At 65.0% G+C, this 27,645-nt stretch overlaps 1 protein-coding gene across 3 annotated transcripts; it reads left to right on the forward strand.

Moving 5' to 3' along the window:
- Positions 1 to 687: 687 nt before the first annotated feature.
- TECR (trans-2,3-enoyl-CoA reductase) lies at positions 688 to 27,451 on the forward strand. Of its 3 annotated transcripts, XR_010995185.1 has the most exons (14): positions 689 to 799; positions 1,844 to 1,894; positions 3,247 to 3,298; positions 5,441 to 5,485; positions 7,357 to 7,460; positions 10,095 to 10,210; positions 12,054 to 12,159; positions 14,481 to 14,553; positions 18,610 to 18,653; positions 20,100 to 20,157; positions 22,784 to 22,872; positions 24,552 to 24,597; positions 27,139 to 27,326; positions 27,435 to 27,451. XR_010995185.1 is itself a non-coding variant. In XM_068178181.1 (13 exons), the coding sequence occupies exons 1-13, from the start codon at positions 785 to 787 to the stop codon at positions 27,264 to 27,266; spliced, it is 927 nt and encodes a 308-aa protein (XP_068034282.1). In that variant the 5' UTR covers positions 689 to 784; the 3' UTR covers positions 27,267 to 27,359. The 3 variants fall into 3 exon arrangements, 2 of the variants coding, with proteins under 2 accessions (XP_068034283.1, XP_068034282.1); XM_068178181.1 differs by lacking the exon at positions 27,435 to 27,451 and having other exon boundaries at positions 27,139 to 27,359; XM_068178182.1 differs by lacking the exons at positions 18,610 to 18,653; positions 20,100 to 20,157; positions 27,435 to 27,451 and having other exon boundaries at positions 688 to 799; positions 27,139 to 27,359.
- Positions 27,452 to 27,645: the final 194 nt, after the last annotated feature.

Here is a 27,645-nt window from a genome sequence, read left to right on the forward strand (position 1 = left end):
CATGGGGACAGAGAGGACATGGGGACACAGGACATGGGGACATGGGGACACAGGACATGGGGACATGGGGACATTTGGGACAGGGACATGGGGACACAGGGACATTTGGGACAGGGACATGGGGACATGGGGACATGGGGACACGGGTCATGGGGACATGGGGACACAGGACATGGGGACATGGGGACATTTGGGACAGGGACATGGGGACGCGGGACACAGGATGGGGATATGGGGACACAGGACATGGGGACAGGGGGACATGGGGACATGGGGACATGGGGACACAGGACATGGGGACATTTGGGACATGGGGACATGGGGACACGGGACATGGGGACATGGGGACATGGGCCCCAGTCCCTGTGACCCCTCCATTGCCCATGCCCCCCCCCCAGACCCCCCCGCCCCTTTAGACCCGCCCTCATGCGGTGTTTGCCCCTCCCACTTCCCACCCCTACCGCGAGCCCATTGGCCGAGCTGACCGTCACTCCACCCCCAGCCCCGCCCCCGCCGCGATCCCATTGGCTGCCCTAGCCGTCACTCCACGCCCCGCCCCCGCCTCCCATTGGCGGAGGCCCCCTCGGGCGTTCGCGTTGCCCCGGCAACCGGCGCGGCGGGAAGGGGCGAGCGCGCGAGCGGGGCCGCTGCGTCCTGATTGGCCGAGCCGAGCCACGCGAGCGCCGCCGATTGGCCGAGCCTCAGGCCCCGCCCCCCCCGCGGGCGTGAGGGGCGGGTCACGTGGGGGCGGCGGGGGCGGCGGGAGCGGCGGAGCGCAGCGGCCATGAAGCACTACGAGGTGAGGCGGCCGCGCTGCCCGCGGCCCGGAGCGGACACCGCCACCGGAGCGGCCCCGAGCGCCGGCCCCGCCGGCCCCGCACGGCGCCATCGCGGCGACCTCGCGGAACCCGCGCGTTCCGCCCCGGGGCACCCGGGACGCGCTCTGCGCATGTGCCACAAGGGGGGGTGGGGGGGGAAATGTCGCGCTGTGCGCATGCGCGTCAGGGCGAGCCTGCTCGGTGTGGCGGGGGTGGGGCTTTGGGCGTGGCCGTTGTGGAATGGGGCGGGGCCTCGCGAGGGGGCGGGGCTTGGTGTCCCGGGACTCTCGGTGGTCCCGGAGGGTCCCGGAAGGTTCTGGAAGGTCCCGGAGGGTCCCGGGCGGGCTCCGCCACCCCCGCGGTGGCAGCAGGGCCCTGAGTGACCCCGGGACGGGCCCCGCTGTCACCCCCGAGCGCCACTGTCGCTGTCGCCGTCACCGCCGCCGCGCCCGCGGTGGCTCCTCGGGCACGGCCCCGGTAGCCCACGGAGCTGTCACCTCCCCCCCACGGGGGTGACAGAGCCCCATGGCGGTGTCCCCAGCCTGTGTCACCTCCCCCGGGGGTGACAGAGCCCCGGCCCGCGGGGACAAACCCGTCCCGGTGTCCCCGCGTGACGTCACCCCCCGCCGGTGACAGTGGCCACATGGCCGCGGCCACTCTGTCCCCACCTCGGGCCACCGGGGCTCGCGGGGACATTGTGGGGGGGGGGGTCCGGCCTCACCTCCTGTCCCGTCCTGTCCCGTCCTGTCCCCGCCGGGTGACACTGTCCCTCCGGTGGCCACCCCCCGGGCCACCTCCAGGGCCACCTCCAGGGCCACCGCGGGGCCACCACGGGGCCACCCGGGGGGGCCGGGTTATATTTAGCGGCCGCCGGGGCCGATCGGGTTTCGGGCGGGCGCGGCGACATGGAGGTGGCAGTGGCACCCCGCGAGGGTGGCCCGGTGGCCCCGGGGCCCGTGCTGGGGCTGTGGCCAGCGGTGGCCCCCGGCAAGCGGCCCAAGAAATCGGCGGTGCTCTTCTTCGAGGTGGAGATCCTGGACGCCCGCACCAGGGACAAGCTCTGCTTCCTCGACAAGGTGTGGGGACAGGGGGACATGGGGGACACGGGGGGACACGGGGGGACAGGGGGACACGGGGAGATATGGGGTGACATGGGGACACGGAGATGTGGGGTGACATGGGGACGGGGGGGATATGGGGTGACATGGGGGACATGGGGATATGGGGGGACATGGGGGGACAGGGGGACACGGGGGGACATGGGGGACACGGGGACATGGGGACATGGGGGGATATGGGGACATGGGGGGATATGGGGGACACGGGGGGACATGGGGACATGGGGGGATATGGGGACATGGGGGGATATGGGGGGACATGGGGACACGGGACATGGGGGACACGGGGGGACAGGGGGACATGGGGACATGGGGGGACATGGGGGGATATGGGGGGACATGGGGGACATGGGGGGATATGGGGGACACGGGGGGACAGGGGGACATGGGGACATGGCAGGACATGGGGACATGGGGGGACATGGGGACATAGGGGGACATAGGGGGATATGGGAGGACATGGGGACATGGGGACACAGGGATATGGAGTGACACGGGGACAGGGGGGGATATAGGGGGACAGGGGGACACGGGGACATGGCAGGACATGGGGGGACATGGGGACGAGGAGACACGGGGGGACAGGGGGACACGGGGGGATATGGGGTGACATGGGGACACGGAGATGTGGGGTGACATGGGGACGGGGGGGATATGGGGTGACATGGGGGACATGGGGATATGGGGGGACAGGGGGACATAGGGGGACATGGGGACACGGGGGGATATGGGAGGACATGGGGACATGGGGGACATGGGGGGATATGGGGGGACATGGGGGGACATGGGGACAGGGGGACATGGGGGGACATGGGGACATGGGGGGATATGGGGGACATGGGGACATGGGGGGACAGGGGGACATAGGGGGATATGGGGGACATGGGGACATGGGGGGATATGGGGGGACATGGGGGGACACGGGGATATGGGGACAGGGGGACATGGGGGGATATGGGGGGACATGGGGGGACACGGGGATATGGGGACATGGAGGGACATGGAGGGACACGGGGGGACACAGGGACATGGGGACACGGGGACAGCGTGGGGGGACACAGGGACATGGGGGGACAGGAGGGGACATGGGGACAGGGGGGACATGGAGGGACACGGGGGGACACAGGGACATGGGGACACGGGGACAGCGTGGGGGGACACAGGGACATGGGGGGACAGGAGGGGACATGGGGACACAGGGACAAGAGGGGACATGGGGACAGAGGGGGGGACACAGGGACAGCGTGGGAGGGGACACGGGGTGGCCTGGCACTGTCCCCGCGTCCCCTGACCGCCCTCGCTGTCCCCAGGTGGAGCCTCAGGCCACGGTGGCCGACATCAAAAACCTGTTCAGCAAAAGCCGTGAGTGGGGACAAGGGGACATGGGGACATGGGACAGGGGACAGGGGGACAGGGACAGGGGACAGGGACAGGGACAGGGGACAGGGGACAGGGACAGGGGACATGGGGACAGGGGACAGGGGGACATGGGGACATGGGGACAGGGGAGGGGACAGGGACAAAGATGGGGACCCTTCATGGGGCCTTGGGGACCCTCAGTGTGGCTGGGACCTGTCACTGGGCCATGGGGACATGTCACCGGGACATGGGGACATGGGGACGTGTCACCGGGCCACAGGGACGTGTCACCAGCACATGGGGACATGGGGACGTGTTACCAGGACATGGGGACGTGTCACCGGACCATGGGGACATGGGGACGTGTCACCGGGACATGGGGACATGTCACCGGGCCACGGGGACGTGTCACCAGGCCATGGGGATATGGGGACATGTCACCGGACCACGGGGATGTGTCACCGGGACATGGGGACATGTCACCGGACCATGGGGACATGGGGACGTGTCACCGGGACATGGGGACATGTCACCAGGACATGGGGACATGGGGACGTGTCACCGGGACATGGGGACGTGTCACCAGGACATGGGGACATGGGGACCTGTCACTGGGACATGGGGACGTGTCACCAGACCATGGGGACGTGGGGACGTGTCACCGGGACGTGGGGACATGGGGACGTGTCACAGGGATATGGGGACATGGGGACATGTCACCGGGACACGGGGATGTGTCACCGGGACATGGGGACATGTCACCGGACCATGGGGACATGGGGACGTGTCACCGGGATACGGGGACGTGTGACCGGGATATGGGAACATGGGGACGTGTCACCAGGACATGGGGATGTGTCACCGGATGATGGGGACATGGGGACGTGTCACCAGGACATGGGAACATGGGGACATGTCACCGGACCACGGGGATGTGTCACCGGGACATGGGGACATGTCACCGGACCATGGGGACATGGGGACGTGTCTCCGGGCCACGGGGACGTGTGACCGGGATATGGGAACATGGGGACGTGTCACCAGGACATGGGGATGTGTCACCAGGACATGGGGACATGGGGACGTGTCACCAGGACATGGGGACGTGTCACCGGATCATGGGGACGTGTCACCAGGACATGGGGACATGGGGACGTGTCACTGGGACATGGGGACATGGGGACGTGTCACTGGGACATGGGGACGTGTCACCGGGCCTCGGGGACATGGGGACGTGTCACTGGGACATGGGGACATGTCACCGGGCCACGGGGACGTGTCACCGGGACGTGGGGACATAGGGACGTGTCACCAGGACATGGGGACATGGGGACGTGTCACCGGACCATGGGGATGTGTCACCGGGCCGTGGGGACATGGGGACATGTCACCAGGACATGGGGACATGGGGACATGTCACCGGACCATGGGGACGTGTCACCGGGACGTGGGGACGTGGGGACATGGGGACGTGTCACCGGGACGTGGGGACATGGGGACGTGTCACTGGGACATGGGGACGTGTCACCGGGCCATGGGGACATGGGGACATGTCACCAGGACATGGGGACGTGTCACCGGGCCACGGGGACCTCCATCCTGGCCAAGGACTTGTCACAGGGCCACCACTGTCACCATCGGCATCAGACACCCAGCACGGGGCCGTGTCCCCCTTGGCTGTCCCCTCTGTGGCCGTGTCCCCGCGGTGCCACCGCAGCTGTCCCCGCGGTGCCACCGCAGCTGTCCCCGTGGTGCCACCGCAGCTGTCCCCTCTGTGGCCTTGTCCCTGCTGTGCCACCACTGCTGTCCCTGCAGTGCCACCACCACTGTCCCCACAGTGCCACCACTGCTGTCCCCACGGTGCCACCACCGCTGTCCCCACAGTGCCACCATCCCTGTCCCCACAGTGCCACCATCCCTGTCCCCGCAGTGCCACCACCGCGGTCCCCGCAGTGTCACCATCCCTGTCCCCGCAGTGCCACCATCCCTGTCCCCACAGTGCCACCATCCCTGTCTCTGCAGTGCCACCACCGCTGTCCCCACAGTGTCACCATCCCTGTCCCCGCAGTGCCACCGTCACTGTCCCCACAGTGCCACCACCGCTGTCCCCGCAGTGCCACCACCGCTGTCCCCTCTGTCCCACAGATCCCCAGTGGTACCCGGCGAGGCAGTCCCTGCGCCTGGACCCCAGTGAGTGCCACCACCGTGTCCCCAGGTGTCCCCAAGGTGTCCTCAATGTGTCCCCAGGTGTCCCCAAGGTGTCCCCAGGTGTCCTCAATATGTCCCCAGGTGTCCCCAGGTGTCTCCAAGATGTCACCAGGTGTCCCCCACGTGTCCCCAGGCATCCCCAGGTGTCCCCCATGTGTCCCCAGGTGTCCCCCAGGTGTCCCCACGTGTCCCCCAGGTGTCTCAGGGATGTCCCAGGTGTCCTCCAGGTGTCCCCAGGTGTCCCCAGGTGTCCTCCAGGTGTCTCAGGGATGTCCCAGGTGTCCCCCAGGTGTCCCCAGGTGTCCCCAGGCGTCCCCCAGGTGTCCCCAGGTGTCCCCCAGGTGTCTCAGGGATGTCCCAGGTGTCCCCAGGCATCCCCCAGGTGTCCCCCAGGTGTCTCAGGGATGTCCCAGGTGTCCCCAGGTGTCCCCAGGTGTCCCCCAGGTGTCCCCCAGGTGTCCCCCAGGTGTCTCAGGGATGTCCCCAGGTGTCCCCCAGGTGTCCCCCAGGTGTCTCAGGGATGTCCCCAGGTGTCCCCCAGGTGTCCCCAGGTGTCTCAGGGATGTCCCCAGGTGTCCCCCAGGTGTCCCCCAGGTGTCCCCCAGGTGTCTCAGGGATGTCCCAGGCGTCCCCCAGGTGTCCCCAGGTGTCCCCCAGGTGTCTCAGGGATGTCCCAGGTGTCCCCAGGCATCCCCCAGGTGTCCCCCAGGTGTCTCAGGGATGTCCCAGGTGTCCCCAGGCATCCCCCAGGTGTCCCCCAGGTGTCTCAGGGATGTCCCAGGTGTCCCCAGGCATCCCCCAGGTGTCCCCCAGGTGTCCCCCAGGTGTCTCAGGGATGTCCCAGGTGTCCCCAGGTGTCCCCAGGTGTCCCCCAGGTGTCCCCCAGGTGTCCCCCAGGTGTCTCAGGGATGTCCCCAGGTGTCCCCCAGGTGTCCCCCAGGTGTCTCAGGGATGTCCCCAGGTGTCCCCCAGGTGTCCCCCAGGTGTCCCCCAGGTGTCTCAGGGATGTCCCCAGGTGTCCCCCAGGTGTCCCCCAGGTGTCTCAGGGATGTCCCAGGTGTCCCCAGGTGTCCCCCAGGTGTCTCAGGGATGTCCCGGTGTCCTCCAGGTGTCCCCAGGCATCCCCAGGTGTCCCCCAGGTGGTGCCAGGAACCCCCCAGGTGTGCCAGGTGTGTCCCTGGGTGTCCCCAGGGATGTCCTGAGGTGTGCGCCAGGTGTCCCTAGGTACCTCCAAGGTGTGTGCCAGCTGTGCCAGGTGTTCCCAGGTGTGCCAGGTGTGTGCCAGGTGTGTGCCAGGTGTTCCCAGGTGTGTGACAGGCGTGTGCCAGGTGTTCCCAGGTGTTCCCAGGTGTGTGACAGGCGTGTGCCAGGTGTGTTCCCAGGTGTGTGCCAGGTGTGTGCCAGGTGTTCCCAGGTGTGTGCCAGGTGTTCCCAGGTGTTCCTAGCTGTGCCAGGTGTGTTCCCAGGTGTGTGCACCAGGTGTGTGCCAGGTGTGTGCCAGCTGTGCCAGGTGTGTGCCAGGTGTTCCCAGCTGTGTGCCAGGTGTGTGCCAGGTGTGTGCCAGTTGTGCCAGGTGTGTGCCAGGTGTTCCCAGCTGTGTGCCAGGTGTTCCAGGTGTGTGCCAGGTGTGTGCCAGCTGTGCCAGGTGTGTGCCAGCTGTGCCAGGTGTGTGCCAGGTGTTCCAGGTGTGTGCCAGGTGTGTGCCAGGTGTTCCAGGTGTGTGCCAGCTGTGCCAGCTGTGTGCCAGGTGTTCCCAGCTGTGCCAGGTGTTCCCAGCTGTGTGCCAGGTGTGTTCCCAGCTGTGCCAGGTGTTCCCAGATGTGTGCCAGGTGTTCCAGGTGTGCTGTCCGCAGAGGGGCGCTCGCTGAAGGACGAGGACGTGCTGCAGTCGCTGCCCGTGGGCACCACGGCCACGCTCTACTTCCGGGACCTGGGGGCACAGATCAGCTGGGTCACGGTGAGGGCACCGGGTCACCTGTGCCACCTCTGTGTCACTTCTGTGTCACTTCTGTGTCACCTCTGTGTCACCTGTGTCACCTGTGTGTCACCTGTGTGTCATCCACTGTGTCACCTGTGTGTCACCTGTGTGCCACCTCTGTGTCATCCACTGTGTCACCTGTGTCACCTGTGCCACCCGTGTGTCACCTGTGTGCCACCTGTGTGTCACCTCTGTGTCAGCTGTGTCACCTGTGTGCCACCTGTGTGTCACCTCTGTGTCAGCTGTGTCACCTGTGTGCCACCTGTGCCACCCGTGTGTCACCTTTGTGCCACCTGTGTCATCCACTGTGTCACCCGTGTGTCACCTGTGCCACCCGTGTGTCACCTGTGTGCCACCTCTGTGTCATCCACTGTGTCACCTGTGTCACCTGTGCCACCCGTGTGTCACCTCTGTGTCACCTGTGTCACCTGTGTCACCTGTGCCACCCATGTGTCACCTCTGTGTCAGCTGTGTCACCTGTGTCATCCACTGTGTCACCTCTGTGTCACCTGTGTCACCTCTGTGTCACCTGTGTGCCACCTGTGTGTCACCTCTGTGTCACCTCTGTGTCACCTGTGTGCCACCTGTGTCACCTGCGTGCCATCTGTCACCTCTGTGTCACCTCTGTGTCACCTGTGTGCCACCTGTGTCACCTGTGTGCCATCTGTGTGTCACCTCTGTGTCACCTGTGTGCCACCTGTGTCACCTCTGTGTCACCTCTGTGTCACCTGTGTGTCATCTCTGTGTCACCCCTGTGTCACCTGTGTCATCTCTCTGTTACGCCTGTGTCACCTGTGTGTCACCTGTGTCACCCCGGTGTCCCTGCGTCCGTCTGTCCCTCTTCTGTCCCTCTGTCCCTGCTCCTGGGTGTCCCATGTCCCCTGTGTTCCTCTGTCCCAGGTGTCCCTCACCTGTCCCCTGTCACCTGTCCCTCACCTGTCCCCTGTCACCTGTGCCAGGTGTCCCTCACGTGTCCCGTGTCACCTGTCCCAGGTGTCCCTGAGTGTCCCCTGTCCCCTGTCACCTGTGCCAGGTGTTCCTGACGGAGTACACAGGGCCCCTGCTCATTTACCTGTGCCAGGTGTCCCTGAGTGTCCCCTGTCCCCTGTCACCTGTCCCTCACCTGTCCCCTGTCACCTGTCACCTGTGCCAGGTGTTCCTGATGGAGTACGCAGGGCCCCTGCTCATTTACCTGTGCCAGGTGTCCCTGAGTGTCCCCTGTACCCTGTCCCTCACGTGTCCCCTGTCACCTGTGCCAGGTGTCCCTGAGTGTCCCCTGTACCCTGTCCCTCACGTGTCCCCTGTCACCTGTGCCAGGTGTCCTTGAGTGTCCCCTGTCACCTGTGCCAGGTGTCCCTGAGTGTCCCCTGTCACCTGTGCCAGGTGTCCCTGAGTGTCCCCTGTCCCCTGTCCCCTGTCCCTCACCTGTCACCTGTCACCTGTGCCAGGTGTTCCTGAGTGTCCCCTGTCCCTCACGTGTCCCCTGTCACCTGTGCCAGGTGTTCCTGACGGAGTACGCGGGGCCCCTGCTCATTTACCTGTGCCAGGTGTCCCTGACTGTCCCCTGTCCCCTGTCCCCTGTCCCTCACGTGTCCCCTGTCACCTGTGCCAGGTGTCGCTGACTGTCCCCTGTCCCCTGTCACCTGTGCCAGCTGTCCCTCACGTGTCCCCTGTCACCTGTGCCAGGTGTTCCTGACGGAGTACGCGGGGCCCCTGCTCATTTACCTGTGCCAGGTGTCCCTGACTGTCCCCTGTCCCCTGTCCCCTGTCCCTCACGTGTCCCCTGTCACCTGTGCCAGGTGTCGCTGACTGTCCCCTGTCCCCTGTCACCTGTGCCAGGTGTCCCTCACGTGTCCCCTGTCCCCTGTCCCCTGTCCCTCACCTGTCCCCTGTCACCTGTGCCAGGTGTCCTTCACCTGTCCCCTGTCACCTGTGCCAGGTGTCCCTGAGTGTCCCCTGTCCCTCACGTGTCCCCTGTCACCTGTGCCAGGTGTCCCTGAGTGTCCCCTGTCCCTCACGTGTCCCCTGTCACCTGTGCCAGGTGTTCCTGACGGAGTACGCGGGGCCCCTGCTCATTTACCTGTGCCAGGTGTTCCTGAGTGTCCCCTGTCACCTGTGCCAGGTGTCCCTGAGTGTCCCCTGTCACCTGTGCCAGGTGTCCCTGAGTGTCCCCTGTCACCTGTGCCAGGTGTCCCTGAGTGTCCCCTGTCCCTCACGTGTCCCCTGTCACCTGTGCCAGGTGTTCCTGACGGAGTACGCGGGGCCCCTGCTCATTTACCTGTGCCAGGTGTCCCTGAGTGTCCCCTGTCCCCTGTCCCCTGTCCCTCACGTGTCCCCTGTCACCTGTGCCAGGTGTCGCTGACTGTCCCCTGTCCCCTGTCACCTGTGCCAGCTGTCCCTCACGTGTCCCCTGTCACCTGTGCCAGGTGTTCCTGACGGAGTACGCGGGGCCCCTGCTCATTTACCTGTGCCAGGTGTCCCTGAGTGTCCCCTGTCCCCTGTCCCCTGTCCCTCACGTGTCCCCTGTCACCTGTGCCAGGTGTCGCTGACTGTCCCCTGTCCCCTGTCACCTGTGCCAGCTGTCCCTCACGTGTCCCCTGTCACCTGTGCCAGGTGTTCCTGACGGAGTACGCGGGGCCCCTGCTCATTTACCTGCTGTTCTATTTCCGGGTCCCGTTCCTCTACGGGCCCCGCTACGACTTCACGGCCAGCCGGCACCGCGTGGTCCAGTGAGACACGGGGACATCGCGGGGGACGTCGGGGGGACACAGGGACACTGGGGACATCAGGGGGACACGGGGACACTGGGGGATGTCAGGGGGACATGGGGACACGGGGGGGACATTGGGGACACTGGGGGACATCGGGGACACTGGGGACATGGGGGGACACGGGGACACTGGGGACACTGGGGACATCAGGGGGACACTGGGGGCATCGGGGACACTGGGGACACGGGGGACATCGGGGACACTGGGGACACGGGGGACATCGGGGACATCAGGGGGACATGGGGACACTGGGGGACATGGGGGGACACTGGGACACGGGGGGGACATGGGGACATGGGGGGACATCGGGGGGACATGGGGACACTGGGAACACGGGGGGGACATGGGGACACTGGGGACATGGGGGGACATCGGGGACCCTGGGGACATGGGGGGACATCGGGGACCCTGGGGACATGGGGGCACTGGGGACATCAGGGGGACACGGGGACACCGGGGACACGGGGGGGACATGGGGGGGACACGGGGACACTGGGGACACGGGGGGGACATGGGGGGACACTGGGGACATCAGGGGGACACGGGGACACCGGGGACACGGGGGGGACATGGGGGGGACACGGGGACACTGGGGACACGGGGGGGACATGGGGGGACACTGGGGACATCAGGGGGGACACTGGGGACATTGGGGTCACTGCAGGGACATTGGGGACATCAGGGGGGACATTGGGGACACTGGGGGGACACTGCAGGGACATCAGGGGGACACTGTGGTCACTGCAGGGACACTGGGGACATGGGGGGACACTGGGGACATCAGAGGGGACATGGGGACACGGGGACACTGGGGACATCAGGGGGACACGGGGACACTGGGGACATGAGGGGGGACATTGGGGACACTGCTGGGACACTGGGGACATCAGAGGGGACATTTGGGACACTGGGGGGACACTGGGGACATTGGGGGGACATGGGGACACTGCGGGGACACGGGGGTACACTGCAGGGACACTGGGGACATCAAGGTGGACATTGGGGACACTGGGGGACGTCGGGGGGACACGGGGACACTGGGGGACACAGGGACACTGGGGACATGGGGGGACACTGGGGACATCAGGGGGACACGGGGACACTGGGGACACGGGGGGGACGTGGGGGACACTGGGGGACACTGGGGACACTGGGGACACTGGGGACATCAGGGGGACACGGGGACACTGGGGACATCAGGGGGACACGGGGACACTGGGGACACGGGGGGGACATTGGGGACATTGGGGACACTGGGGGACATGGAGACACTGGGGGACATGGGGGGACACTGCAGGGACATTGGGGACATCGGGGGGGACATTGTGGACACTGAGGACATTAGGGACATTGGGGGACATTGGGGACACTGGGGGGACAATGGGGACATCAGGGGGGACATGGGGACACTGGGGGGGACATTGGGGACACTGGGGGGACACTGGGGACACTGCAGGGACATCAGGGGGGACATGGGGACACTGGGGACACTGTGGGGACACTGCAGGGACACTGGGGATATCGGGGGGACACGGGGACACTGGGGACATCGGGGGGACATTGGGGACACTGGGGGGACATTTGGGACACTGGGGGGACACTGGGGACATCAGGGGGGACAACAGTGGGGACATCGGGGGGGACACTGGGGACATCGAGGACACTGGGGGGACACTGGGGACATTGGGGGGCTGCAGGGCACATCAGGGTGACACAGGCCAGGTGGTGAGGAGGGGGGGGAGGTGAGCCCAGGAGTGTCCCCAGGTGTGTCCCCAATGTCCCCAATGTCCCCTGTCCCCAGCCTGGCGTGCTGCTGTCACTCGTTCCACTACGTCAAGCGGCTGCTGGAGACGCTCTTCGTGCACCGCTTCTCGCACGGCACCATGCCCCTGCGCAACATCTTCAAGGTGACACTGCCACCTGTGCCACCTGAGTGTCACCTGTGTCACCACCCTGTCACCTGTGCCACCACCCTGTCACCTGTGTCACCTCTGCACCGCCCCAGTGCCCCAGGCACCGCCCTGTCCCCTCCCTGTCCCCTCCTGTCCCCACCGCTTCTCGCACGGCACCATGCCCCTGCGCAACATCTTCAAGGTGACACTGCCACCTGTGCCACCTGAGTGCCACCTGAGTGTCACCACCCTGTCACCTGTGTCACCTCTGCACCGCCCCAGTGCCCCAGGCACTGCCCTGTCCTCTCCCTGTCCCCTCCTGTCCCCTCCTGTCCCCACCGCTTCTCACATGGCACCGTGCCCCTGCGCAACATCTTCAAGGTGACGCTGCCACCTGTGCCACCTGAGTGCCACCTGAGTGCCACCTGAGTGCCACCTGAGTGTCACCTGTGTCACCTGTGTCACCTCTGCACCGCCCCAGTGCCCCAGGCACTGCCCTGTCCCCTCCCTGTCCCCTCCAGTCCCCACCGCTTCTCGCACGGCACCATGCCCCTTCGCAACATCTTCAAGGTGACACTGCCACCTGTGCCACCTGAGTGCCACCTGAGTGTCACCACCCTGTCACCTGTGTCACCACCCTGTCACCTGTGTCACCTCTGCACCGCCCCAGTGTCCCGGGCACCGCCCTGTCCCCTCCTTGTCCCCTCCTGTCCCCAACGCTTCTCGCACGGCACCCTGCCCCTGCGCAACATCTTCAAGGTGACACTGCCACCTGTGCCACCTGAGTGTCACCACCCTGTCACCTGTGCCATCACCCTGTCACCTGTGTCACCGCCCCAGCACTGCCCTGGCATCAGTGTCACCGCCCTGTCCCCTCCCTGTCCCCTCCTGTCCCCACCGCTTCTCGCACGGCACCGTGCCCCCGTGCAACATCTTCAAGGTGACACTGCCACCTGTGCCACCTGAGTGCCACCTGAGTGCCACCTGACTGCCACCTGTGTCACCTCTGCACCGCCCCAGTGCCCCAGGCACCGCCCTGTCCCCTCCTGTCCCCACCGCCTCTCACGATGTCCCTGAGCAGAGTCCTCAAGGTGACACCTGGGGTAGCGCCTTGTCCCCTCCTGTCCCTGTCCCCTCCTGTCCCTGTCCCCTGTCCCCGTCCCCTCCTGTCCCCGTCCCTGTCCCCTCCTGTCCGTGTCCCCACCAGTTCTGGTGTGGCACCGACCCTGTGCCACATCTCTGAGGTGTCACCTGGGTCACCTCCCTGTCCCCTTTGGGTCACCTCTGCCACCCCCTGTCCCCCCAGGTCACCTCTGCCACCCCCTGTCCCCTCCCTGTCCCCCCAGGTCACCTCTGCCACCCTCTGTCCCCCTGTGTCACCTCTGCCACCCCCTGTCCCCTCCCTGTCCCCCTTGTGTCACCTCTGCCACCCCCTGTCCCCTCCCTGTCCCCCCAGGTCACCTCTGCCACCCCCTGTCCCCTCCCTGTCCCCCCAGGTCACCTCTGCCACCCCCTGTCCCCTTCCTGTCCCCCTTGTGTCACCTCTGCCACCCTCTGTCCCCTCCCTGTCCCCCCTGTGTCACCTCTGCCACCCCCTGTCCCCTCCCTGTCCCCCCTGTGTCACCTCTGCCACCCCCTGTCCCCTCCCTGTCCCCCCAGGTCACCTCTGCCACCCCCTGTCCCCTCCCTGTCCCCCCTGTGTCACCTCTGCCACCCCCTGTCCCCTCCCTGTCCCCCCAGGTCACCTCTGCCACCCCCTGTCCCCTCCCTGTCCCCCCTGTGTCACCTCTGCCACCCCCTGTCCCCTCCCTGTCCCCCCTGTGTCACCTCTGCCACCCTCTGTCCCCCCTGTGTCACCTCTGCCACCCCCTGTCCCCTCCCTGTCCCCCTTGTGTCACCTCTGCCACCCCCTGTCCCCTCCCTGTCCCCCCAGGTCACCTCTGCCACCCCCTGTCCCCTCCCTGTCCCCCTTGTGTCACCTCTGCCACCCCCTGTCCCCTCCCTGTCCCCCCTGTGTCACCTCTGCCACCCCCTGTCCCCTCCCTGTCCCCCCTGTGTCACCTCTGCCACCCCCTGTCCCCTCCTTGTCCCCCCTGTGTCACCTCTGCCACCCCCTGTCCCCACAGCTCCCGCCCAGCACCGACCCTGTGTGACGCTGTCCCGGTGTCACTGTCACCTGGGCCACCTGCCCGTCCTCCCGAGGTCGCCCCGTTCCCGCCGTGTCCCCTCCGTGGCAGCACCCGCACACCTGGCTGTCCCCAGGTGTCCCCTGCCTGCCACTGCTGCGTCCCCAAGGTGTCCCCAAGGTGTCCCCAATGTGTCCCCAATGTCCCCAGAACTGCACCTACTACTGGGGCTTCGCTGCCTGGATGGCGTACTACATCAACCACCCGCTGTACACCCCGCCAGGTGAGTGTCACCTGTCCCTGTCACTGTCACCTGTCATTGTCACCTGTCCCTGTCACTGTACACCCCGCCAGGTGAGTGTCACCTGTCCCTGTCACCTGTCCCTGTCACTGTCACTGTCACCTGTCCCTGTCACTGTACACCCCACCAGGTGAGTGTCACCTGTCACTGTCACCTGTCCCTGTCACTGTCACTGTCACCTGTCCCTGTCACTGTACACCCCGCCAGGTGAGTGTCACCTGTCCCTGTCACCTGTCACTGTCACTGTCACATGTGTGTCCCCACTGTCCCCACTACATCAACCACCCGCTGTACACCCCGCCAGGTGAGTGTCACCTGTCCCTGTCACCTGTCATTGTCACCTGTCCCTGTCACTGTACACCCCGCCAGGTGAGTGTCACCTGTCACTGTCACTGTCACCTGTCATTGTCACCTGTCATTGTCACTGTACACCCCGCCAGGTGAGTGTCACCTGTCCCTGTCACTGTCACCTGTCATTGTCACCTGTCCCTGTCACTGTACACCCCGCCAGGTGAGTGTCACCTGTCCCTGTCACCTGTCACTGTCACCTGTCACTGTCACCTGTCCCTGTCACTGTACACCCCGCCAGGTGAGTGTCACCTGTCCCTGTCACCTGTCACTGTCACTGTCACCTGTGTGTCCCCACTGTCCCCACTACATCAACCACCCGCTGTACACCCCGCCAGGTGAGTGTCACCTGTCCCTGTCACCTGTCATTGTCACCTGTCCCTGTCACTGTACACCCCGCCAGGTGAGTGTCACCTGTCCCTGTCACTGTCACCTGTCCCTGTCACCTGTCCCTGTCACTGTACACCCCGCCAGGTGAGTGTCACCTGTCCCTGTCACCTGTCATTGTCACCTGTCCCTGTCACTGTACACCCCGCCAGGTGAGTGTCACCTGTCACTGTCACCTGTCCCTGTCACTGTACACCCCGCCAGGTGAGTGTCACCTGTCCCTGTCACCTGTCACTGTCACTGTCACCTGTCCCTGTCACTGTACACCCCGCCAGGTGAGTGTCACCTGTCCCTGTCACCTGTCATTGTCACTTGTCCCTGTCACTGTACACCCCGCCAGGTGAGTGTCACCTGTCCCTGTCACCTGTCATTGTCACCTGTCCCTGTCACTGTACACCCCGCCAGGTGAGTGTCACCTGTCACTGTCACTGTCACCTGTCATTGTCACCTGTCATTGTCACTGTACACCCCGCCAGGTGAGTGTCACCTGTCCCTGTCACTGTCACCTGTCATTGTCACCTGTCCCTGTCACTGTACACCCCGCCAGGTGAGTGTCACCTGTCCCTGTCACCTGTCACTGTCACCTGTCACTGTCACCTGTCCCTGTCACTGTACACCCCGCCAGGTGAGTGTCACCTGTCCCTGTCACCTGTCACTGTCACTGTCACCTGTGTGTCCCCACTGTCCCCACTACATCAACCACCCGCTGTACACCCCGCCAGGTGAGTGTCACCTGTCCCTGTCACCTGTCATTGTCACCTGTCCCTGTCACTGTACACCCCGCCAGGTGAGTGTCACCTGTCACTGTCACCTGTCCCTGTCACTGTACACCCCGCCAGGTGAGTGTCACCTGTCCCTGTCACCTGTCACTGTCACTGTCACCTGTCCCTGTCACTGTACACCCCGCCAGGTGAGTGTCACCTGTCCCTGTCACCTGTCATTGTCACTTGTCCCTGTCACTGTACACCCCGCCAGGTGAGTGTCACCTGTCCCTGTCACCTGTCACTGTCACTGTCACCTGTGTGTCCCCACTGTCCCCACTACATCAACCACCCGCTGTACACCCCGCCAGGTGAGTGTCACCTGTCCCTGTCACCTGTCATTGTCACCTGTCCCTGTCACTGTACACCCCGCCAGGTGAGTGTCACCTGTCACTGTCACTGTCACTGTCACCTGTGTGTCCCCACTGTCCCCACTACATCAACCACCCGCTGTACACCCCGCCAGGTGAGTGTCACCTGTCCCTGTCACTGTCACCTGTCATTGTCACCTGTCCCTGTCACTGTACACCCTGCCAGGTGAGTGTCACCTGTCCCTGTCACCTGTCACCTGTCACCTGTCATTGTCACCTGTCCCTGTCACTGTACACCCTGCCAGGTGAGTGTCACCTGTCACTGTCACCTGTCCCTGTCACTGTCACATGTGTGTCCCCACTGTCCCCACTACATCAACCACCCGCTGTACACCCCGCCAGGTGAGTGTCACCTGTCCCTGTCACTGTCATTGTCACTGTCACCTGTCCCTGTCACTGTACACCCCGCCAGGTGAGTGTCACCTGTCCCTGTCACCTGTCACCTGTCACCTGTCATTGTCACCTGTCCCTGTCACTGTACACCCTGCCAGGTGAGTGTCACCTGTCACTGTCACCTGTCCCTGTCACTGTCACATGTGTGTCCCCACTGTCCCCACTACATCAACCACCCGCTGTACACCCCGCCAGGTGAGTGTCACCTGTCCCTGTCACCTGTCACTGTCACCTGTCCCTGTCACTGTACACCCCGCCAGGTGAGTGTCACCTGTCCCTGTCACCTGTCCCTGTCACCTGTCATTGTCACCTGTCCCTGTCACTGTACACCCCGCCAGGTGAGTGTCACCTGTCCCTGTCACCTGTCACTGTCACCTGTCCCTGTCACTGTACACCCCGCCAGGTGAGTGTCACCTGTCCCTGTCATTGTCATTGTCACTTGTCCCTGTCACTGTACACCCTGCCAGGTGAGTGTCACCTGTCCCTGTCACCCATCACTGTCACCTGTCACCTATTCCTGTCATTGTCACCTGTCGCTGTCACTTGTCACTGTCATTGTCACCTGTCTCTGTCACCTGTGTGTCCCCACTGCCCCATCATGTCCCCACGAGGGTCGCTTGTATCCTCTCCCTGTCCCCTCTGTGTCCCCCGTGTCCCCATCACCGTGTCCCCTTGTCCCCCTGTGCCTCCAGGGGACACGCGGGGGTGTGGCTGTCCCTGTCACTGTCACCTCCGTGTCCCCCCCTGCAGGGGACACTGGGGGTGTCCCTGTGTCCCTGTCCCCATCCCTGTCCCTGTCCCCATCCCTGTCCCCGTCCCCCCACACCCATCTCTGTCCCTGTCCCCACCCCTGTCCCCTCTGTCCCTGTCCCCATCTCTGTCCCCTCTGTCCCCATCCCTGTCCCCATCCCTGTCCCCTCTGTCCCCATCTCTGTCCCCTCTGTCCCTGTCCCCATCCCTGTCCCCTCTGTCCCTGTCCCCATCCCTGTCCCCTCTGTCCCCATCCCTGTCCCCTCTGTCCCTGTCCCCATCCCTGTCCCCATCCCTGTCCCATCTGTCCCTGTTGATGTCCCCATCCCTGTCCCCATCCCTGTCCCCATCCTTGTCCCCATCCCTGTCCCCATCCCTGTCCCCATCCCTGTCCCCATCCCTGTCCCCTCTGTCCCCATCTCTGTCCCCATCCCTGTCCCCATCCTTGTCCCCATCCCTGTCCCCATCCCTGTCCCCGTCCCTGTCCCCTCTGTCCCCATCCCTGTCCCTGTCCCCATCTCTGTCCCCATCCCTGTCCCCATCCCTGTCCCTGTCCCCATCCCTGTCCCCATCTCTGTCCCCATTCCTGTCCCCGTCCCTGTCCCCATCCCTGTCCCCGTCCCTGTCCCCGTCCCTGTCCCCTCTGTCCCCATCCCTGTCCCCATCCCTGTCCCCATCCCTGTCCCCATCTCTGTCCCCTCTGTCCCTGTCCCTGTCCCCGTCCCTGTCCCCTCTGTCCCCATCCTTGTCCCCATCCCTGTCCCCTCTGTCCCCATCCCTGTCCTCATCCCTGTCCCCTCTGTCCCCATTTCTGTCCCCATCCCTGTCCCCGTCCCTGTCCCCGTCCCTGTCCCCTCTGTCCCTGTCCCCATCCCTGTCCCCATCCCTGTCCCCTCTGTCCCTGTCCCCATCCCTGTCCCCTCTGTCCCCGTCCCTGTCCCCATCCCTGTCCCCTCTGTCCCCATCCCTGTCCCCGTCCCTGTCCCCTCTGTCCCTGTCGCTGTCCCTGACCCGCCGTGTCCCCCCAGCCTACGGTGACGAGCAGGTCAAGCTGGCGCTGGCCGTGTTCCTGGTGGGTGCCCGACGGGGACAGGGGGACACGGGGGGGACAGGGTGGGGGTGGGGGCTTTGGGGGGGCCATGGGGCATTTGGGGGGTGGGGTGGGAGGTTTGGGGGGGCCATGGGGGGTTTTGGGGGGTCCCAGTGGGGACTGGAGTTCTGGGGGGATTTGGGGGGGCTGGGGTGGGAGGTTTGGGGGGGCCATGGGGGGTTTTGGGGGCCCCAGTGGGGACTGGGGGGGCCATGGGGGGTTCAGGGGGTCCTAGTGGGGACTGGGGTGGTTTGGGGGGGCTGGGATGGGAGGTTTGGGGGGGCCATGGGGGGTTTTGGGGGGTCCCAGTGGGGACTGGGGGGGTTTGGGGGGGCTGGGGTGGGAGGTTTGGGGGGGCCATGGGGGGTTTGGGGGGGTGGGGTGGGAGGTTTGGGGGGGCCATGGGGGGTTTTTGGGGGGGTCCCAGTGGGGACTGGAGTTCTGGGGGGATTTGGGGGGCTGGGGTGGGAGGTTTGAGGGGGCCATGGGGGGTTTTGGGGGGTCCCAGTGGGGACTGGAGTTCTGGGGGGATTTGGGGGGCTGGGATGGGAGGTTTGGGGGGGGCCATGGGGGGTTTTTGGGGGGTCCCAGTGGGGACTGGGGGGATTTGGGGGGGTGGGAGGGGAGGTTTGGGGGGGCCATGGGGGGTTTTGGGGGGTCCCAGTGGGGACTGGGGGGGTTTGGGGGGCTGGGATGGGAGGTTTGGGGGGGCCATGGGGGGTTTGGGGGGGTGGGGTGGGAGGTTTGGGGGGGGCCATGGCGGGTTTTGGGGGTCCCAGTGGGGACTGGAGTTCTGGGGGGATTTGGGGGGCTGGGGTGGGAGGTTTGGGGGGGCCATGGGGGGTTTTTGGGGGGGTCCCAGTGGGGACTGGGGGGATTTGGGGGGGCTGGGATGGGAGGTTTGGGGGGGCCATGGGGGGTTTTGGGGGGTCCCAGTGGGGACTGGGGGGGTTTGGGGGGCTGGGATGGGGGGGTTTGGGAGGGTTTGGGGGGCCATGGGGGATTTGGGGGGGTCACAGTTTGGATTTTGGGGGACTGGGGTGGGGGGCATGGGGGATTTTGGGGGGTCCCAGTGGGGATTTTGGGGGGCTGGGGTGGGGGGTTTGGGGGGATTTTGGGGGGGGTCCCAGTGGGGATTTGGGGGGGCTGGGGTGGGAGGTTTGGGGGGATTTGGGGGGGTCCCAGTGAGGATTTTGGGGGGCTGAGGTGGGGGGTTTGGGGGGATTTTGGGGGGGTCACAGTTTGGATTTTGGGGGACTGGGGTGGGGGGTTTGGGGGGATTTTGGGGGTTCCCAGTGGGGATTTTGGGGGGCTGGGGTGGGGGGGGCATGGGGGGTTTGGGGGGGTTTTGGGGGGGTTTGGGGGGTCCCTGGGGACACTGAGGGGTCCCTGGGGGGGTCCCCTGTGACCCCTCCCCTCCCCCCCCAGTTCTGCCAGCTCGGGAACTTCTCCATCCACGTGGCCCTGAGGAACCTGCGGCCCGCCGGTGAGGGGACAGCGGGGACAGCGCTGGGGACACTGGGGACATCACAGGAGACACTGGGGACACTGGGGACAGCGCTGGGGACATTGGGGACAGCGCTGGGGACATTGGGGACACTGGGGACACTGGGGACACTGGGGACAGCGCTGGGGACACTGGGGACATTGGGGACATTGGGGACACTGGGGACACTGGGGACAGCGCTGGGGACACTGGGGACACTGGGGACAGTGCTGGGGACATTGGGGACACTGGGGACACTGGGGACAGCGCTGGGGACACTGGGGACACTGGGGACATTGGGGACACTGGGGACACTGGAGACAGCGCTGGGGACAGCGCTGGGGACACTGGGGACAGCGCTGGGGACACTGGGGACACTGGGGACAGCACTGGGGACACTGGGGACATCACAGGAGACAGTGCTGGGGACACTGGGGACAGCGCTGGGGACACTGGGGACATCACAGGAGACAGTGCTGGGGACACTGGGGACACTGGGGACAGTGCTGGGGACACTGGGGACATCACAGGAGACAGCGCTGGGGACACTGGGGACAGCGCTGGGGACACTGGGGACAGTGCTGGGGACATTGGGGACACTGGGGACACTGGGGACAGCACTGGAGACAGCGCTGGGGACACTGGGGACATCACAGGAGACAGCGCTGGGGACACTGGGGACAGCGCTGGGGACATTGGGGACAGCGCTGGGGACATTGGGGACACTGGGGACACTGGGGACAGCGCTGGGGACATTGGGGACAGCGCTGGGGACATTGGGGACACTGGGGACACTGGGGACAGCACTGGAGACAGCGCTGGGGACACTGGGGACAGTGCTGGGGACAGTGCTGGGGACACTGGGGACATCACAGGAGACAGCACTGGGGACACTGGGGGACACTGGGTGACATTGAGGGGACATTGGGAGACATTGAGGGGACATTGGGGGACACTGGGGGACACTGGGGGACACTGGGGACACGATGGTGCAGAGACCACGAGGACACGTGGGAGCAGCCGGGGGCTGGCAGGGTGGGGACAGGAGGGGACAGGAGGGTGGCCTCTGTCCGGGAGGGTGGCCTGGGGGATGACACGTGTCCTGAGGGTGTCACCCGTGTGTGACCTGTGTGTCCCTCTGTGTCCCCATGTCACCGGTGTGTCCCCGTGTGTCTCCCTGTGTCCCCGTATGTCCCCATGTCTCCCTGTGTGTCCCCGTGTGTCACAGGTGTGTCCCTGTGTGTCCCTCTGTGTCCCCATGTCACCGGTGTGTCCCTGTGTGTCACCGGTGTGTCCCTTTGTGTCCCCTTGTCCCCATGTGTCCCCATGTCCCCTGCATGTCCCCGTGTGTCCCCATGTGTCCCAGTGTCCCCGTGTGTCCCAGTGTCCCCCTGTGTCCCTGTGTGTCACCGTGTCCCGGTGTCCCCCCGTGTCCCAGTGTCCCCGTGTGTCACCGTGTCCCCCCGTGTCCCGGTGTCCCTGTGTGTCCCGGTGTCCCCGTGTGTCCCGGTGTGTCACCATGTCCCGGTGTGTCCCAGTGTCCCGGTGTGTCACCGTGTCCCGGTGTGTCCTGGTGTCCCTGTCTGTCACCGTGTTTCCCGGTGTCCCCGTGTGTCACCGTGTGTCCCTCTGTGTCCCCATGTCACCGGTGTGTCCCCATGTGTCCCTCTGTGTCCCCGTGTGTCCCGGTGTGTCACCGTGTCCCGGTGTGTCCTGGTGTCCCTGTCTGTCACCGTGTTTCCTGGTGTCCCCGTGTGTCACCGTGTCCCCGTGTGTCACCATGTCCCGGTGTCCCTGTGTGTCCCGGTGTCCCCGTGTGTCCCGGTGTGTCACCGTGTCCCCGTGTGTCCCCGTGTGTCCCGGTGTGTCACCGTGTCCCGGTGTGTCCTGGTGTCCCTGTCACCGTGTTTCCCGGTGTCCCCGTGTGTCACCGTGCCCCCGTGTGTCACCATGTCCCGGTGTCCCCGTGTGTCACTGTGTCCCTGTGTGTCCTGGTGTGTCACCGTGTCCCCGTGTGTCCCAGTGTCCCTGTGTGTCACCGTGTCCCGGTGTGTCCTGGTGTCCCTGTCTGTCACCGTGTTTCCCGGTGTCCCCGTGTGTCACCATGTCCTGGTGTCCCTGTGTGTCCCGGTGTCCCCGTGTGTCCCGGTGTGTCACCGTGTCCCGGTGTGTCCTGGCGTCCCTGTCTGTCACCGTGTTTCCTGGTGTCCCCGTGTGTCACCGTGCCCCCGTGTGTCACCATGTCCCGGTGTCCCCGTGTGTCACTGTGTCCCTGTGTGTCCCGGTGTGTCACCATGTCCTGGTGTGTCCCAGTGTCCCGGTGTGTCACCGTGTCCCGGTGTGTCCTGGTGTCCCTGTCTGTCACCGTGTTTCCCGGTGTCCCCGTGTGTCACCGTGTCCCCGTGTGTCACCATGTCCTGGTGTCCCCGTGTGTCACTGTGTCCCGGTGTCCCGGTGTGTCACCATGTCCCGGTGTCCCTGTGTGTCCCGGTGTCCCGGTGTGTCCCGGTGTGTCCCGGTGTGTCCTGGTGTCCCGGTGTGTCACCGTGTGTCCCGGTGTCCCCGTGTGTCCTGGTGTGTCCCGGTGTCCCGGTGTGTCACCGTGTCCCCCCCGCTGTCCCCGCAGGCTCCAAGGCCCGGAAGATCCCGTACCCCACCCGGAACCCGTTCACGTGGCTCTTCCTGCTCGTGTCCTGCCCCAACTACACCTACGAGGTCACCTGGGGACACCTGGGGACACCTGGGGAGGGTGACACCCTGGGGACACCTTGGGGGGACACCTGGGGAGGGGGAAACAGCTGTGGGGACACCTGAGGGGGGAAAACGGCCCTGGGGACACCTGGGGACAGTCCTGGGGGTGTGACAGTCCTGGGGACACCTGGGGACAGTCCTGGGGACAGTCCTGGGGGTGTGACAGCCCTGGGGACACCTGGGGACACCTAGGGACAGTTCTGGGGACACCTGGGGGTGTGACAGCCCTGGGGACACCTGGGGACAGTCCTGGGGGGGGACATGGCCCTGGGGACACCTGGGGGGTGTGACAGCCCTGGGGACACCTGGGGACAGTCCTGGGGGGGGACATGGCCCTGGGGACACCTGGGGGGTGTGACAGCCCTGGGGACACCTGGGGACAGTCCTGGGGACAGTCCTGGGGGTGTGACAGCCCTGGGGACACCTGGGGACACCTAGGGACAGTTCTGGGGACACCTGGGGGTGTGACAGCCCTGGGGACACCTGGGGACAGTCCTGGGGGGGGACATGGCCCTGGGGACACCTGGGGGGTGTGACAGCCCTGGGGACACCTGGGGACAGTCCTGGGGACAGTCCTGGGGGGTGTGACAGCCCTGGGGACACCTGGGGACAGTCCTGGGGACACCTGGGGGGTGTGACAGCCCTGGGGACACCGGGAGCAGGGGGGGCACCCCTGGGGGGAGAGGGGACAGGAGGGGACATCGCTGTGCTGGGGGTGTCACTGCAGTGGAGGATGGGGACACCCCCATGGGTGACACCCCAAAAGTGACACCCCCATGGGTGACAGCTCCATGGGTGACACCCCAAAAGTGACACCCCAAAAGTGACACCCCATGGGTGACAGCCCCATGGGTGACACCCCAAAAGTGACACCCCAAAAATGACACCCCATGGGTGACACCCCAAAAGTGACACCCCCCTATGGGTGACACCCCCATGGGTGACACCCCAAAAGTGACATCCCCATGGGTGACATCCCCAAAAGTGACAGCCCCATGGGTGACATCCCCAAAAGTGACACCCCCCTATGGGTGACACCCCAAAAGTGACACCCCCCTATGGGTGACATCCCCAAAAGTGACAGCCCCATGGGTGACAGCTCCATGGGTGACACCCCAAAAGTGACATCCCAAAAGTGACACCCCTGTGGGTGACACCCCAAAAGTGACACCCCCATGGGTGACAGCCCCATGGGTGACACCCCAAAAGTGACACCCCAAAAGTGACACCCCAGAAGTGACGCCCCAAAAGTGACACCCCCCCTATGGGTGACAGCTCCATGGGTGACACCTCAAAAGTGACACCCCCCTATGGGTGACAGCCCCATGGGTGACACCCCTATGGGTGACAGCCCCATGGGTGACACCCCAAAAGTGACACCCCAAAAGTGACACCCCCCTATGGGTGACACCCCAAAAGTGACATCCCCATGGGTGACAGCCCCATGGGTGACACCCCTATGGGTGACAGCCCCATGGGTGACACCCCAAAAGTGACACCCCAAAAGTGACACCCCCCTATGGGTGACACCCCAAAAGTGACATCCCCATGGGTGACAGCCCCATGGGTGACACCCCTATGGGTGACACCCCAGAAGTGACACCCGCGTGGGTGACGCCCCCCACCCCGTTTGTGCCCCCCAGGTCGGCTCCTGGATCGGTTTCACCATCATGACCCAGTGCCTGCCCGGTGAGGGGACACGAGGGGACACGAGGGGACAAGGGAGGGCGGTGGCACCCTGGACACCCCGGCTCTGTGTCCCCTGTGCCACCCTGGGGTCCCTGTGCCACCCTGGGGTCCCTGTGTCCCCTGTGCCACCCTGGGGTCCCTGTGCCACCCTGGGGTCCCTGTGTCCCCTGTGCCACCCTGGGGTCCCTGTGCCACCCTGGGGTCCCTGTGTCCCCTGTGCCACCCTGGGGTCCCTGTGCCACCCTGGGGTCCCTGTGTCCCCTGTGCCACCCTGGGGTCCCTGTGTCCCCTTTCTGTGTCCCCTGTGCCACCCTGGGGTCCCCGTGTCCCCTGTGCCACCCTGGGGTCCCCGTGTCCCCTCTCTGTGTCCCCTGTGCCACCCTGGGGTCCCCGTGTCCCCTCTCTGTGTCCCCTGTGCCACCCTGGGGTCCCTGTGCCACCCTGGGGTCCCCGTGTCCCCTGTGCCACCCTGGGGTCCCTGTGTCACCTGTGCCACCCTGGGGTCCCCGTGTCCCCTCTCTGTGTCCCCTGTGCCACCCTGGGGTCCCCGTGTCCCCTTTCTGTGTCCCCTGTGCCACCCTGGGGTCCCTGTGCCACCCTGGGGTCCCCGTGTCCCCTGTGCCACCCTGGGGTCCCCGTGTCCCCTCTCTGTGTCCCCTGTACCACCCTGGGGTCCCCGTGTCCCCCGTGCCACCCTGGGGTCCCCGTGTCCCCTCTCTGTGTCCCCTGTGCCACCCTGGGGTCCCCGTGTCCCCTTTCTGTGTCCCCTGTGCCACCCTGGGGTCCCCGTGTCCCCTCTCTGTGTCCCCTGTGCCACCCTGGGGTCCCCGTGTCCCCTTTCTGTGTCCCCTGTGCCACCCTGGGGTCCCTGTGCCACCCTGGGGTCCCCGTGTCCCCTCTCTGTGTCCCCTGTGCCACCCTGGGGTCCCCGTGTCCCCTTTCTGTGTCCCCTGTGCCACCCTGGGGTCCCTGTGCCACCCTGGGGTCCCCGTGTCCCCTGTGCCACCCTGGGGTCCCCGTGTCCCCTGTGCCACCCTGGGGTCCCTGTGTCCCCTCTCTGTGTCCCCTGTGCCACCCTGGGGTCCCTGTGCATCCCCTCTGGGGGATTTTGGGGGGATTTGGGGGGGATTCAGGTGGATTTGGGTGGGTTTAGGGGGGATTTGGGGTGGATTTTAGGGTGACTGGGTGGATTTGGGGTGGATTTTGGGGGATGTGGGGTGGCTTAGGTGGATTTAGGGTGGATTTGGGGGGGATTTGGGGTGGATTTGGGGTGGATTTTGGGGTGATTGGGTGGATTTGGGGTGGATTTTGGGGTGACTGGGTGGATTTGGGGTGGATTTTTGGGGATGTGGGGTGGCTTAGGTGGATTTAGGGTGGATTTGGGGGGGATTTGGGGTGGATTTGGGGTGGATTTTGGGGTGATTGGGTGGATTTGGGGTGGGTTTTGGGGTGACTGGGTGGATTTGGGGTGGGTTTTGGGGGATGTGGGGTGGCTTAGGTGGATTTAGGGTGGATTTGGGGGGGATTTGGGGTGGATTTGGGGTGGATTTTGGGGTGATTGGGTGGATTTGGGGTGGGTTTTGGGGTGACTGGGTGGATTTGGGGTGGGTTTTGGGGGATGTGGGATGGCTTAGGTGGATTTAGGGGGGATTTGGGGTGGATTTGGGGTGGATTTTGGGGTGATTGGGTGGATTTGGGGTGGATTTTGGGTGGATTTGGGGTGGATTTTGGGGTGATTGGGTGGATTTGGGGTGGATTTTTGGGGATGTGGGGTGGCTTAGTTGGATTTAGGGGGGATTTGGGTGGATTTAGGGGGGATTTGGGGTGGATTTGGGTGGATTTAGGGGGGATTTGGGGTGGATTTGGGGTGGGTTTTGGGGTGATTGGGTGGATTTGGAGTGGATTTTTGGGGATGTGGGGTGGCTTAGGTGGATTTAGGGTGGATTTAGGGGGATTTGGGGTGGATTTTGGGGGGATTTGTGGTGGATTTTGGGGTGATGGGGTGGATTTAGGGGTGATTTGGTGGATTTGGGTGGATTTAGGGGTGATTGGGTGGATTTGGGGTGGATTTTGGGGGATGTGGGGTGGCTTAGGTGGATTTAGGGGTGATTGGGTGGATTTGGGGTGGATTTTTGGGGATGTGGGGTGGATTTGGGGGTGATTGGGTGGATTTGGGTGGATTTAGGGGTGATTGGGTGGATTTGGGGTGGGTTTTGGGATGATTGGGTGGTTTTGGGGTGGATTTTGGGGAATGTGGGGTGGCTTAGTTGGATTTAGGGGGGATTTGGGTGGATTTAGGGGGGATTTGGGGTGGATTTGGGTGGATTCTGGGGGGATTTGGGGTGGATTTGGGGTGGGTTTTGGGGTGATTGGGTGGATTTGGGGTGGATTTTTGGGGATGTGGGGTGGCTTAGGTGGATTTAGGGGGGATTTGGGGTGGATTTGAGGGGATGTGGGGTGGATTTAGGGGTGATTTGGTGGATTTGGGTGGATTTAGGGGTGATTGGGTGGATTTGGGGTGGATTTGTGGTGTCCCCGCAGTGGCGCTGTTCTCGCTGGTGGGCTTCGTGCAGATGGCGATCTGGGCTCAGGGCAAGCACCGCAGCTACCTGCGCGAGTTCCGGGACTACCCCCCGCTGCGCTCGCCCATCGTCCCCTTCCTGCTGTGACACCGCGGGGACAGCCCCGGGACATCCATCATCGTCCCCTTCCTGCTGTGACACCGCGGGGACAGCCCCGGGGACATCCCTGGGACAGCCCTGGGACATCCCTGGGACAGCCCCGGGACATCCCTGGGGACATCTCTGGGACATCCCTCATTGTCCCCTTCCTGCTGTGACACCGCGGGGACAGCCCCGGGACATCCCTGGGACATCCCTGGGGACATCCCTCATTGTCCCCTTCCTGCTGTGACACCGTGGGGACATCCCTGGGGACATCCTTCATTGTCCCATCCCTGCTGTGACACCACAGGGACATCTCTGGAATATCCCACATCATCCCCTTCCTGCTGTGACATCATGGGGACATCCCTGGGGACATCCCTCA

This window comes from Anomalospiza imberbis, unplaced genomic scaffold, assembly GCF_031753505.1.
Source record: "Anomalospiza imberbis isolate Cuckoo-Finch-1a 21T00152 unplaced genomic scaffold, ASM3175350v1 scaffold_218, whole genome shotgun sequence".
Classification (NCBI taxonomy): domain Eukaryota; kingdom Metazoa; phylum Chordata; class Aves; order Passeriformes; family Viduidae; genus Anomalospiza; species Anomalospiza imberbis.

Bases quoted from the DNA above. Each gene is read 5' to 3' on its own strand.
- TECR (XM_068178181.1), top strand. The intron at 5,486-7,356 runs GTGAGTGCCACC...TGCTGTCCGCAG, and splicing joins GTCCCTGCGCCTGGACCCCA to AGGGGCGCTCGCTGAAGGAC. The intron at 18,654-20,099 runs GTGGGTGCCCGA...CTCCCCCCCCAG, and splicing joins TGGCGCTGGCCGTGTTCCTG to TTCTGCCAGCTCGGGAACTT.